Below are 14,963 nucleotides of genomic sequence, written 5' to 3'. Positions count from 1 at the left end.
CAGAGCTCAGGAGTGAGCTCCGTCCTCCGGCTATTGCCGTGGGGGAGAGAAGGAGCTGGGCGCCCGCTGGTAAAACACTGAGCGGGCGCCCGGCACATGGAGGGTGCAGGGAGCACACAGATTAGGCTATAACCATCATTCCAGACTGACCACCCAAACCGTGGTTTTACCCACCTATAAAAGCTAGAGATTATTGCTAGGTCCTTCAAAGTAAAGTTTCAATGAAAGGCTGGACCTTCTTCAGGCCCAATTCAAATCTATGTCAATGACAATATTGCTTGGTTGTGAACTAAAACCATCCATCTGATTAACACCGTAATTAAAGCTGCACTACCAGTTAGGGTGAAAAGAAAATCCTACTAGCCAGGGGACCATTCAACAAAGGCAAAGTGGCTCCTCTATATAGTTCCCAAACTATGCGCCGCGGCACCCTGGGGTGCCTCAGGTTGGTGGTCCAGCACCAAATCAAATTTTTTATGGTCAATGTAATGTAAATATGTTGACAAACAGAAGCGCATACCTGTCCACCATCACATAACTGACCCTAAGGATGACAGGTCAGCACAATTTACTTCACTTTACTAATTGCTCAATAACACACTACTGGCGTAAAGGGTGCCGTGAAAACAATATGGATACTCTAGGGCGCCGTGATTCAAAAATGTTTGGGAACCACTGCACTAGGCATTGATTATCTGCCCTCTCTACTACAGCTTTAACCCTTTAAAGGATGCTAATCATTATTGGGACAGACAGAACAATTAAACACGGATAATAATTTGCAAGGTGGTGAACAGTTCTTTGGACAAATCACCCTGGAATTTGGTGAAAATATATATAGTGCTCACGCTTACACACAACGTACCATATTATACCACCACCTGGAGTGTCTCGCTCCCTCCCCTTTGTTTTTGTCTCCAAAATTGCATGTGCGCATCGGAGACTGACATTTTGATTTGACCAGCCCAGGAGAGAACACAGAAGAATGAGAAGAGACAGAGATGAAAGATGATAATAACTTATTTAGATTAGGGTTTTTATGTTTTTGTAAAGAGAGAGCTAAGAATTTGGGTTGTCCTCTTAAGAAACTAAAGAGGCATTAATGAGATGCTTGAATAAACAGTTGAGTATAGAGTCAGTTTCTAGAGGTTTCTGAAGTGGCAGCCTCTCGGGCTGACAGAGGCAGCGAGTTCCCGAGAGTCGGAAACACAAAACTAAAAGTCGGCCCCCAAATGAAGTATGGGAGATTCTAGGTATTACTACCTTCATAGCAATGTACAAATCCACTGTAGCAATCCTTTAAACAGAAATAAAAAATAAGAAAATAAGAATGGGATAAGAGATATTTTAGGATTTAACAAATTTTCATTGCATTCCAAATGATATGCAGCACAGTACTGCAGCACCAATCAGTAAAATCTGTATGTAGTATGAAACAAAGTTTGGCAACTTTTTTAGCAATATGGGTTTAGTATCATTCATGGTTAAAAAAAAAAAAAAAAAAGGAACATATCAGAAAAAGAAGGAGGAATTAAAAATAGAGATTTTGTCCCAGAAGACGCATATTGAATATATAGGGCAGTGGCAGAACAAGCCTGTTTAGATGGTACCAGTTTTCTCCAGCAAATCTAATCTTCAAGGCAGCAGTTTAATACTCATACATTCCAGAATTCTCAATATTATTAGCATAAAAAGTGAATTAGACAATTCCTATTCACATACAAAGTACAATTAAGCTCTATAAACCTTTACTGTTGCAGCAGGGACATAATTAAAAAGTAAACTCCCACACACGGATAACTATATTAAACAAAACCCCAAATACATATAGAAAAGGGATAGAATTTTCAGTCTGCATTTAAATAGAAGTCCGATTTAAAGCAGAATGGATCTCAACCTCTAATGTCAGTCCCACTCCACTGATCACAGCTACACATGAACACTAACCATTTTATCAAAAGGAGTTAAGAAAAGGCTGTTGTCCTGGGTGACTCCCATTTAATAGACTTAAGTACGTTAAACATTTGACAAATCTTAATTAAAAAAATTAAAGAAGAGCAGGTGCATCTTAAAAGCTGTGTGTAATTAAGTATGAAAGGAGACCACAATTTCTGCACTAGGCATAAAAAATAACAATTATACAACTATTAAGATAGTAAGAAATAGTGGGATTACACTATGACTAACTCCAGTGCTTGGGACATACAGTGCATCCGGAAAGTATTCACAGCGCTTCACTTTTTCCACATTTTGTTATGTTACAGCCTTATTCCAAAATGGAATAAATTCATTATTGTCCTCAAAATTCTACACACAATACCCCATAATGACAACGTGTAAATAGTTTTTTTGAGATTTTTGCAAATTTAATAAAAAAAACAAAAACAAACTAAGAAATCACATGTACATAAGTATTCACAGCCTTTGCCATAAAGCTCAAAATGGAGCTCAGGTGCATCCTGTTTCCACTGTTCATCCTTGAGAAGTTCCTACAGCTTAATTGGAGTCTACCTGTGGTAAATTCAGTTAATTGGACAAGATTTTAAAAGGCATACACCTGTCTATATAAGGTCTCACACTTGACAGTGCATGTCAGAACACAAACCAAGCATGAAGTCCATGGAATTGTCTGTAGACCTCAGAGACAGGATTGTCTCGAGGTACAATTCTGGGGAAGGGTACAGTAAAATATCTGCTGCTTTGAAGGTCCCAATGAGCACAGTGGCCTCCATCATCCGTAAATTGAAGAAGTTCGGAACCACCAGTTGGCCGGCCGTCTAAACTGAGCGATCGGGGGATAAGGGAGGTGACCAAGAACCCGATGGTCACTCTGTCAGAGCTACAGCATTCCTCTGTGTAAAGAGGAGAACCTTCCAGAAGGACAACCATCTCTGCAGCAAAACACCAATAAGGCCTGTATGGGAGAGTGGCCAGACGGAAGCCACTCCTTAGTAAAAAAAAGCACATGGCAGCCCGCCTGGAGTTTGCCAAAATGCACCTGAAGGACTCTCAGACCATGAGAAACAAAATTCTCTGGTCTGATGAGACAAAGATTTAACTTTTTTGCATGAATGCCAGGCGGTATGTTTGGAGGAAACCAGGCACCGCTCAAAGCCAGGCCAATACCATCCCTACAGTGAAGCATGGTGGTGGCAGCATCATGATGTGGGGATGTTTTTCAGCGGCAGAAACTGGGAGACTAGTCAGGATAGAGCACAGGTGCTCAAACTCAGGGCCTGATTCAGAGCCGGATGCCATTTGCGCTCGCTCGTTCAGAAAAAGGGGCCGGCTATTTAAATTGAGCTCTTGCTCTTTGCGGTCTGTTGACGCCTCTATGTCTGAGCGAGCGTATGAAACATGCGCTCGCTATTTTGTAAAGACGCCCCCTGGCCGCTCGCATCCTACGTCATCTCCGCTATTTATTTGATTAATCGAGTACATTGAAAGACGTCTGAGCTGCTCGCAGTGCTTGTGGTAGGATTTTCCTACCGCAATTATGCGAACAGTTCAGGCTAAGAAATAACCAAGTGACGTGGTCGATGACGCTGCTTTGTTAATTATGCACACCCTTAAAACGCCCGTTTTGACCGTTTGGCACGCCTGCGTTCGGATCTCCACTGCCCGTTTTCAAGCACCTTCCCCTGTTACCACCCACTAACGCCTCATCCTGTCACTAAAATTAGCAGGCACTCGCTATTTTGCGAGCGCTCGATTTCCGACCGCACTGACTGGTTGGCGCATGCGCATTACGACCCATACGCATGCGCAGATGTGCGAACATCGCTCGGAGCGAACGAGCGGCCGCTTACGAGCGGCTCTGAATCAGGCCCTCAGTCCTCAGGACCCCAAACAGTGCATGTTTTCCAGGTCTCCTCACAGCAACACAAATGAAATAAATAGCTCCACCTGTGGATCTTTTAAAATGTGTCAGTGAGTAATGAATACACCTGTGTTCCTGCTGGTTGACCTGGAAAATGTGACCTGTATGGGGTCCTGAGGACAGAGTTCGAGAACCACTGGGATAGAGAGAAAGATGAATGCAGCAATGTACAGAGACATCCTGGATGAAATCCTGCTCCAGAGCGCCCTTGACCTCAGACTGGGGCAACGGTTCATCTTTCAGCAGGACAACGACCCTAAGCACACAGCCAAGATATCAAAAGGAGTGGCTTCAGGACAACTCTGTGAATATCCTTGAGTGGCCCAGCCAGAGCCCAGACTTGAATCTGATTGAACACCTCTGGAGAGATCTGAAAATGGCTGTGCACCGACGCTTCCCATCCAACCTGATGGAGCTTGAGAGGTGCTGCACAGAAGAATGGACGAAACTGCCCAAAGATAGGTGTGCCAAGCTTGTGGTATCATATTCAAAAAGACTTGAGGCTGTAATTGCTGCCAAAGGTGCATCAACAAAGTATTGAGCAAAGGCTGTGAATACTAATGTACATGTGATTTCTTAGTTGTTTATTTTATTAAATTTGCAAAAATCTCAAAAAACTTTACACGTTGTCATTATGGGGTATTGTGTGTAGAATTTTGAGGACAAAAATGAAGTTATTCCATTTTGGAATAAGGCTCTAACAAACAAAATGTGGTAAAAAGTGAAGCGCTGGGAATACTTTCCAGATGCACTGTATGTGAGGCAGTATAATTCATGTGGACATTGAGCTGCTGACTTCAAAAACAATCATTTTACAACCTTATATATGAAATAATGGTAGAAATCTCAGGGGAACACTAGTGCTGTAATTAGAAAGTTATTTTTTCACACATTGATGTCACCCACCCACCAAACCAGAGGCAGCAATTTTGTGGGCAGATACAATGTGCATCTTATAATTTACGAACTACGGATACTGAGGCTTGGGATACCATTAGATCCTTAAAGGTAGAGTTCTCATAAATATTTGGCCATCTCAAAAAATGTCAGCCTCCACTATGAGAACACAACAGGTGCAGTTTAATAACGACTGAAATCTTTCCGCCATAGGGATGAGACTTGTTTTCATGAAATGAGAAATGGAGACCCCCAATCATTCAGTAATCCCCTTAATGAAGGCCTGTGAGAAAGCGTTGGTACAGATCCATTTCATTACATTTACTCTTTGAAACCCGGCTTCAGAGCACTTACATGGCTATGTTTACATGCATTTACGCATTTTGGAGGAAATGTATCAACCCTTTCAGAGAAAAAGTGGAGCAGTTTCCTATAGCAACCAATCAACTTCGGGCTATCATTTATCTAGCATAGTCTATGAAATGACAGAAGCCGATTGGTCACTACGGGCAACTTCTCCACTTTCTCTCTCAGACATATAGTAGTTTTTATTGATCAACCTTGATTAATTCTCAAAGTAAACAGAACAACTGTTTAACCAACACTACACCATATTATGGGCCCCATTTAACAATGAGACATTACTCCTTTAGTACTCGCTAAAGGAGTAATGTCCGCCTTCATTGTTTAACACATAGCGGTAAGCTAAGCGCAGGGATGTTGGTCCCAGAGCTACAGTATTCAATTCAGCACGCTGTTTAGTCCAACTATTACAAGTTAAAACAGAGAATGCTGGTTCTCGCGACTTAACCTGGGTGTTTAGTTGTGACAACCGGCATTCTCCGATTTAAGTGCCGGCCGCGAGGCTGTAAGCACTTCATTAAGGCGGAAAACAGGAGACTGTAAGAAGAAATAATTTAGTCGATAATAAAAGCGCACTGATTTGAATAGCTCCGGGACCAAGTTCAAAGTGCTGATTTGAATCGCCCCTTAAGATTACAGTTATTTGCCACTGAATCGCTTACGCCATCTGTTGCCAGCAATGAGGATCCAAAATAGCCTTTACGGCTTCAGAGAAGCCTTCCAGGCACTGCTGTGTCCATGATACAGCGGAATCGGTATGAATGACCGCCAGACGAGAGCCCGGCGATCGAAATCCCGACGCCGGCAGGCCGAACAGCGCGGATCCCGATGGAAGTAAGTTAAGTACCTAACCCTCCGCTCTCCCCCCCCCTAGCCCTAACCCTCCTTTAGGGGTGCCTAACCCTAACCACCCACCCCTAGAGCCTAAACCTAATCTCCCCACCCTAAACCTAACCCTCCCGGGAGGGGTGCCTAGCCCTAACCTAACCCCCCCTTCCCCTAGCCTAACCCTAACCCACCCTGGGGGGTGCCTAACCCAAAGTCCCCCCCGGGGGTCCCTAAACCTTACCCCCCCTTCCCCGGCTACGTGGATACTTACCCCCGGCATTTGATGATCGTTCCAGCGTCCTGTCGGGGTCCCGGCGTCGGGATTAACATAGGAGTCGGTATTTCAATGCCAATGTTAGATCGCTTGCCAGGATTACACTGCCTTGCGGCCGCCGGTCACGTGACTGCATCCCAATACAGCAGCCTGTACCTGGTTTTTATAAGCTGCCAGCAACACAGCAGAGGATGTCGCTGGACCTTGCTGGAGGGGTAAGCAATAATAAATAAAATATGCCGCTGGTATTAAGGTTCATTGTTAAATGGGGCACTAAAAATAGTAAGTGTACTGATATCAAATATTTTCCTATATAACTGCCCAACCTCATAACACAAATAATGACATTTGACCTTACTTCCTGTTATTGTCATACTGTCATGTTATATTGCTGCTGTGGCCTCAACTGTAAGCCACCTGAAGTTATACGATGATTAGAGCATGAGGCAGGGCACATATACCACACAAGTTTTACTTGTGTGGAATTATGTGTATAGCCTGCTATTTTTGTATGTTCTAAATTTTGTCAGAGTGTCAAAATAATGCCTGTTCACAATATAATGTATATAAGCAAACACCTAACTAGAGTATTTGGTGAGGTGGTGAGAAACGCACCTTCTGTAGCATGACGCATTTGCTCCATCAACTCTGTCAAATCTTCCCAAGAGTCTTTGCAAATAGCAAAAAAATAAATATTAAAGAAAAGGAAGGAAAAAGAAACAAGCAAAAATCATGTCATGCAAATAAAAGTCCAGAATAATGACATCAGTAATGCTACACAATGCTGTTCATTCAAATGATTTCATTTAAAATCATATGAAAATGGTTTTCTAATCTAAAACCACAGCCTGGTCACAAGATACATATCAATTTAAAAACAGTACAACAGTAGCATGCAATAGTAAAATGTCATTATAATGACCTTATAGTCACAAAGACAAATATAATCTTAACATCGAATAGCACAGTATAAATAGTAAAAGTAGTAATGTTATGGATATGGTATGATAAGAAAAATATGGAGTACTTGTTAAACATATTCTACACACCAATCTTGAATTCATGTGATTTTCAGCCACCACCTGAAATATTGCATATGAGCAGCATAATGGTAACTAGTAATAACATCATATAAAGAAATACAAATTTATCATGAGGTATTTTTATTTATAATATTTTGATTAATTTTTATTCAGCAGCTATCAGAAACCAAAATGTTTAAATGAATGCACCTTAATTGTGTACATAGGGCCACATTCAGCACGGGCTGCTGAACAGATTCCCGAAAGGCATAGAACCAGTTCTGCGCATGTGTAGAACAGGTCCTGCATGATCGGACGCAGAGCGACAGCAGACAGTCAGTGATTGACAATCTGCTGCCGTTTTGGGAGCTGCGACAGGCTAAGTTTACCAAAAGGAGGCATTTTGACGCCGTTGGGAGGGAGGGAAGAGGCCAGGATCTCCCTCGACAGAGGGAAATTTCCTGGACTCTTCTGGTCATATGCATTGGGCGGCATGCGTGACCCCATGGTTACTCAGCCGGCAAAAGGATCACGCAGAGTTCACATCACTAATGCATGCAGGAGGCCTGATGCTCCTGCTGCATTAACATAATAGCAAGAAAGGAATAGCAAAGCTCTGCAATTCCGGCCAGTGCTGAATCACCTCCATAGTGCATGTAATTAAGCATTAATTCTATCAATAGTTGATTGCTCCAGTATTTACTTGATTAATAGATTACGTATAGCTTAAAAGATATATATTTGAATTACTAAGAACATGGTTAAATTCTTCAGCTGTCCATACTGCCATTTTTAGACCAGTCACCAAAAAGGACACAAATTATTGAGTGGTCAAAATATGCATATCAATCTGATCCACTGATAATGGCAAATTGGAGCCACACAGTATATGAACACAGGTGTTATCGCATTATTGGGAATCTGCGCTGGACTCGTTCTGCTCATGTGCATAACGGGTAATGCGTGATCGCACGCAGTCTCTGTTATGTCTTTCTCAGATTGATAGGCAGAGGTATAAGGGGCTATGCAGGGGCGGGGATGGTCGGCGTTTTGCCAGGAGTGGCAAGGCCAGGATTTGCGTCCACGGTTTGCAGTTTCATGGTCTCGCAAGCTGGCCAGCCTGCCTTACTCAGCTGGCCGAAGCCGTCCACCGTCGCGACCTGTTCGTAGTGCTGGGATCGCAAATGCAGCAGGGGGTGGCAGACACCTCTTGCTGCATTTGCATAATTGCAAGGACGGAATTGCAAAGCTGCTTGCGTGCAGCTTTGCAATTCCATCCACTACTGAATCACCCCCACAGATCATACTGCCCATTAGACCATGGGTGGGGAACCTTTATTCTGCCGAGGTCCATTTTGATATATATAACATTATTTGCAGGCCCGGTGCAGGCCACGACCCTCCATGTGGCATCACACGGGGATGGGGCCACAATCACCGGTGACTACAGCAAGGCCTGGAGCATCCTGAGGATGCTTCAGGGAGCTGTAAAGGCAGCGGTGTGACCATCTGTAGCTTCCTGCCGCATATGCTGCATATATTCTGGCTGCAGGATGCCATTCTAGGCACCCTTCTAGCCAGATGAGGCTAGCAGAAAAAAGCTTTGAGGGCCATACCAAATGATTCCGGGGGCCTTATACGGTCCCCGAGCCTGAGGTTCCCCATCCCTGCATTAGATTATGGGATAATTTATTCAATTCTTTTTACTTCTAAAATTTGCCATTGTAAGTCTACCAAAAAAGAAGTAATTCACTGTGATTTGTAGAAGCTTCACAATTTATTTAAATAAGCAACATTTGGAGAAGATTTTCATGTTCAAGCAGCACACATTTTAACTAACAATATGCATGGCAGGCAAGTAACATCAGTGGATTTACACAAGTTTAGTAAATCTATGCACTCTAAAGACAGCATTGCTCAGTAAATTTAGTCCTGAATCAAGGAAGAGATGATTTCTTATGTAGGTTTATAAATTAATACTATAGAAACAGATGAACGCCATTTGCTTACATGATGCATACGGTCCGGCTTAAACTTATATGCCATACTGATATCTGATCTAGCTGTGCACTCAATGTGTCCAGCTCCCAGGAGACACAAGATCCATTCTCTTGTCTCCGTCCATGTGATGTATCGCTATAAAATCTGGCTACTGCCACTTCTGGGAATACACGCTCAGAGCAAGGCAGGGATAATACTCACAAGACATGTACTTGGGGGCTGTGCAAGGATCAAAAACATTAACATTCTGTAGGCATATGTGCATGCTGAAAGAAAGAGCAGGACAGGCTTGTGGAAGCCCAGTGACAGACTGAACACTCTCCCTCTAGTAGGAAACACTACAATTAGGCTGAACCCTATTTTGAATACGTAAACCACAATAATCATACTGCCTAGGCTGAAGATTAACGCTATGCTGTCTGCGCCTGTGGAAAATTGCTGATTTCTTAGAAACGAGCTATGAGCATATAATACCTTTTATTGTAAAAATACCCTTTCTGCATTATTTATGTTAGAAGGCTATTAGGGTTACAGTTGCAGTGGGATAGATAAAACCTAATAGTTAAATTTTTGCTATTCCATAGAGGAGTTTATTCAACTTGGAATAATTATAATACTATAATTTCTATTACAAATTGATGTTAAGCAAAGAAAATGCATGGGATTGGTAGACATGTTTTATTTAAAAGAAATTTAAAAGAGGTTTTCAGTATTATAGATTGCACAGCTGAGAGAATAGCCTAATGGTCTTTATACTGTAGAGATGCATAAAGTATACTGATCTATTTCAGTCATGTGAACAGAACATACATAATGATCAATGATTCACGGTTGGCATGGATGTCTCCTGGGTTCGATTCCCATCAAGGCCCTATCTGTGCAGAGGGCCTGATTCAGAGACGGACGCTCTGACCAGAGCGCTCGCTCTGAATCAGGGCCCTCCTCCATGAAAATGGAGCGGCCTCCTGGCCGCTCGCATAGCTGAGGGTGACCACCCACAGCATATGCGAGCGGCCAAAAAGATGGTCGCGATGGTCTTGACCATCGGACTTGCGACGGAGACCCTGCGGTAGGGTCTCCCTGCCACAAGCCCTAGAGTGATTTTGGCTCTATCAGAGCCAAAATCACTCCCACTGACATCACTAGTGATGTCAGTGGGGCCGGCTTCAGACGGTAGGCGTTCCCATGGGAACGCCTCCATCTGGCCGCCACGCCCACCAAAGGGGGCGTGCTGTCAATCAACATCGACAGCACGCCCCCTTTGGTGCGAGACCCGGAGCGATGGAAAGCCCGTCACTCCCCGGGTCTCGTGCATGCGCAGTGGGGAACATCGACCCACTGGTGAGCGTACTGCCGCTCGCGAGTGGGTCTGAATGACCCCCAGAGTTGGTATGTTCCCCATGCATTTGCTTAGTTTGCCTCAAGTTTTTTTCCCACAATCCAAAATTTGGTAAAAAAATTTTGGTCAGAATCCTAGTGCATATTTGGGTGTGTGCCAACATGGTAGAAAGTAGATAGTAAGCTCCACTGGGGCAGAGACCAGTGGCGTATCCAGGGGGGGTTGGTGCCGTGGGCCAAAAAGGCAAACAGACTCCTATTGGCTGCTGTATCCACGGCCGGAGCCGGGCTGGAGCTCATTCATGAGCTCCGCCCTTCTGCTCCCGCAGTGGGTGCAAGGAGAGACGTCATTACATCTCTTCCATAGTGCCGAAAGGGACCGGAGGAGCGGACGGCGGCGGGCGCAGGAGCGGGGATTCGGGGGAAGTATAATTATATGTGTGTTTGTGTGTTTTATGTATACATGGCACTACTACTGGGGGCACTGTATAAGGAGCACTAATGGGGGAACTGCATAAAAAGCACTACTGGGGGCACTGTATAAGGAGCACTAATGGGGCACTGCATAAAAGGAACTACTGGGGGCACTACATAAAAGGCACTACTGGGGGCACTACATAAGGGGCATTGTTTAAGGGGCACTGCATAAGGGGCACTACTACAGTGAGTATTGCATGAGGGGCTCTACTACTGGGGGCAGTAAGGTGCATATGGAATGGAATGTTACCAGAGTAACAAGAGACGGTGGTGTCCTGTTGACACGCCCCCATTTTCAGTGGCCACACCCCTTGTGGCATGTGGCTATTCCCACTTTTTTAGCGCATGCAAATAGGTGGGGGGCTCAGTCTTTCAAATTGCCCTGGGCTCCAAATACCCTAGTTACGCCACTGGCAGAGACCGATATGAATGACTAAATCCGCTCTGCAAAGCGCTGTAGAATATGTGTTCTCTATCTAAATAATGTAATAAATAAAGGATTCACAATGCTGCTTATGGATTTCAGTCTTTAATTATTTTTGTGTTCAGAGCCTCATTTCAATGGTATTGAAAAACCATCAGCAAGTTTTGCTATTTTCTTTATGGATGATCCAAAGCATCTTGGGATATATACTTGTATAAAAGTGCCCACTTTGCATATGCCATTTATAGTGTTCACTCTAGCTCCGGCGGCAGGCAGGGCGCCGGAGCTAGAGAGGGCACTTCCATGCCCGTGCGCCCGAAAAGGGGGCATGTCTATAAGACGCGTCCCCTTTTCGTCACTCTTGGGGGCGTGTCCGGCACTTATGGACACGCCGGGGCATGCCCGGCACTTACAGACATGCCGGGCAGCCCCCAACAGGGAAAATAGATGCCGGGCGCATGCGTCCGGCGTCTATTCTCCGGCGGTGACTGGGTCGCCGCACATTTCCCCACCCGTGGGACACTGCGACCCACGGGTGAAGACGGCAGCCGCAGGCTGTGAGGGCAGTGCGCTTTTTCCCTCCAGAAGGAGGGCAGGGCGCCGCGCCCCGCTAAAACAGCCTAGCAGGAATGCTACCATTACCTACAGTATGAGTTTTAAAATTCTTTGCCACGGCATGTAGCTTTATAAACACTAGTTTAATACAATAAAAAAAGTAACTGTATTGCTTGTGTTTCCTTGCCCTAAAGCAAACATCAATACTAGAGGTTACATTTGCTAAGGGATGCTTTTCAAAATCACTGCATCTCTGGCAGTTTCAGCTACTGGGTTAAAAGGAGCAATAATATTAAATAAAAAAACTAGCTCCATTCAAAACAAACTTCTGTAATTGCAACAACTACATGTATGAGCAAACAAGAGTAAGACTACTAGGGTATTATTTTGTCCATATCTCTGTATGCTGGTCAGTGGCATTGTAAAAACGCTGGCAATTTTAACAGACCCCAGCAACACCACCAGCATTATATATGCGTTTATGACAGGCATTAAAATGTGTACATGTCATGAGGGCAAACATGTTTGTGGATTCGTTTTGCAGTGTAACGAATATAGTGTTGGCATGAGATACGAGAGCGCTACTCTTGCAATAGACAACCTATTCAAAGATTAGTCTGATATGCTCTTATGTCTCATTTCTATATTTAAAGTGCATCCAAAACTAAGCTTTAATACATCTCTTAAGCATGATAAACTCCAGCTCAGCTTTGTAACATATCGGACTGAAGCCAAAAATGGCTGTAGTCAAAGCAATTATAATATATACAGGGCCGGACAATACGTCGATCGCGATATACCGGTAGCTCACGAAGCTACTGCAGGTAGATCGCCACCAACTTGCTGCAGCAACTGGGAATGCTGGTCTCTGAAGCAATCGGAGACTAAAGAAGCCTCTGATCGCTTCAGAAGCCAGCGTTCCCAGTGATTCAGTGCGCGGGTGACGTCATGGCGTCACCCGCGATGTGATGAGCCTGCGCGCCTGCTGGATCTAGTTCGATCAGCGGCAGGCAGGGTCTAAGCGGGAGTGCTGACCAGTGTGAAGAGAGGTAAGTACTGTACAGGGGAAGGGGCACCCGTACTGGGGCCACAGTATAAGGGCACTACTGGGGGCACTACATAAGATGCACTACATAAGGGGGTATTTAATAATGGGCACAACTACAAGGGCACTGTATAATGGGCTCTAATACAGAGGGCATTGCATAATGGGCACAACTACAGGGGCATTGCATGAGGGGCACTAATACAGGGGGCACTGCATAATGAGCACATCTACAGGGGAACTGTATAATAGGCACAACTACAGTGGCACTGGATAAGGGATTCTAATACAGGGTGCATTGCATAAGGGGCCCTACTACTGGGGACAATGCATAAGGGGCAATACTACGGGGGTCATTGAAAAAGGGGCACTACTACAGTAGTCATTGTATAAGGGGCACTACTGTGTGTCGGAACATGAATAAGGGAGACTACTATGTGGTGTAATGTGAATAAGATTGTGCTGCTGTGTGGAGTAATTTGAATTGGGGATACTGTGTGTGATTTTGGCAGGACAGACCCCACGCCCCTTGCTGTGGGGCCACACCTCCTTTTTTGCAAAGCACACCTCCTTTTTCTGGCTTGGTAGACCAGAAAAGGTTTTAAGTTCTAAAAGTAGATCACCAAGTCCAAAAGTCTGGCCACCCTTGATAGACAGTATTAAAAAAAACAACAACATTATATAGAAATACTGCCCAGAACTTAGTACTTGGTCAGGTTTGTAGCTAGTGAAAGCTGATAGCAGTAATCATTAAAATAATAATTTCTCCTACTCCATACTAAACTATAAAAATCAGGGTTGACCCACGTGACCATGACAAGCCACTTTTTTAAGGCCACTATCTCCATTCCTCCAATACTAGTCACTGAACTTGGGAGCTTATTGCAGTAAATCATGCATGTGCAGCCACATATGTACCAGTGATTAGCGAAGAGGTAGGGGGCAAACTACATAGCACAGGGAAAGCAGAAGTTTGCAGTTAAACAACATGCAATGAACCTGCTTATCCACTAAAAAATAATAACCAGTCTTCGAACCCTCACTAATATCATATATCATCACATTAGCCCTGTTATAATTTCAGCCACAAACAGTATTGCAAATGGAAACATTGTGTTCTGTACTGCTGAAAACAAAGCACTGAGTGGCAGTAACAACAGAGGTGACATTCATTCAGGATTGAGACTCTACATCCTACTGCCTGATTTTCCTTTGTCAGGCCAGACCGATGCGGAAAGATTAACAGGTATTACAGAAGCTGACCCTGTCTATCTGTCTTACTGGCCTCCACACTCCCTGAAAGCACAATGGTGCCCATATTTTCCTCTGGTATAATATGGGAACACTGCTGATACGGTGCTATGTTGGTATATTATCCAGGTGTTTGAAGTAGGATAATATATATTTTACACAATTATATGATGGTCATTATTGCTATCATAATATATTACACGACTAAAACTATATACTAAGGCTATATTTTCTCTTCATTCAAAAGATTGCTGGTCCTAGTACCAACCATTGATACTGGCTGTTAAGGTGCCCACACACTAGATGGTTATCTGCACGATTTGGACGCATCGTAACAATAAATCGTTCTAATTTGTGCAAATCGTGCACAAATTTGATAACGATCCCGATGCGCGGTCCCGCGGGTCATTAATTGTATCTTCAGATCTTACCTGCTACAGGTATAATATATATTTGATATACCCCTGTAGTTTGTATTTGTCTAAAAATTTTCAATAATAAAATGGAAGTCTGTGCAACAGATAGTGCAACCCATTTATCTGGGCCTTGCCTAGGTGATAAGACACACCCCTTAAGCCTTGGACTAAACATATGGCAGATAAAATCCA

General features: G+C 43.9%; 1 protein-coding gene across 8 annotated transcripts in view; it reads right to left on the bottom strand.

The window, feature by feature from the left end:
- RUFY3 (RUN and FYVE domain containing 3) overlaps nucleotides 1-14,963 on the bottom strand; it is a 109,964-nt gene that overhangs the window by 56,021 nt on the left and 38,980 nt on the right. For 3 of the 8 annotated variants that reach the window (XM_088448346.1, XM_088448339.1, XM_088448344.1), the window contains exon 2: nucleotides 6,858-6,911. The exons of the other annotated variants lie outside the window; for them this stretch is intronic. In XM_088448346.1, coding sequence (XP_088304472.1) covers nucleotides 6,858-6,911 — 54 coding nt within the window. The remainder of the gene's footprint in view (nucleotides 1-6,857; nucleotides 6,912-14,963) is intronic. 8 annotated transcript variants of the gene reach the window in all.

The sequence above is a fragment of the Taudactylus pleione genome, unplaced genomic scaffold, assembly GCF_031769625.1.
Source record: "Taudactylus pleione unplaced genomic scaffold, aTauple2 ptg000454l, whole genome shotgun sequence".
NCBI classification, from domain to species: domain Eukaryota; kingdom Metazoa; phylum Chordata; class Amphibia; order Anura; family Myobatrachidae; genus Taudactylus; species Taudactylus pleione.
The sequence above is the reverse complement of the archived record's forward strand: the minus strand, read 5'-3'. Positions and strand labels throughout refer to the sequence as shown.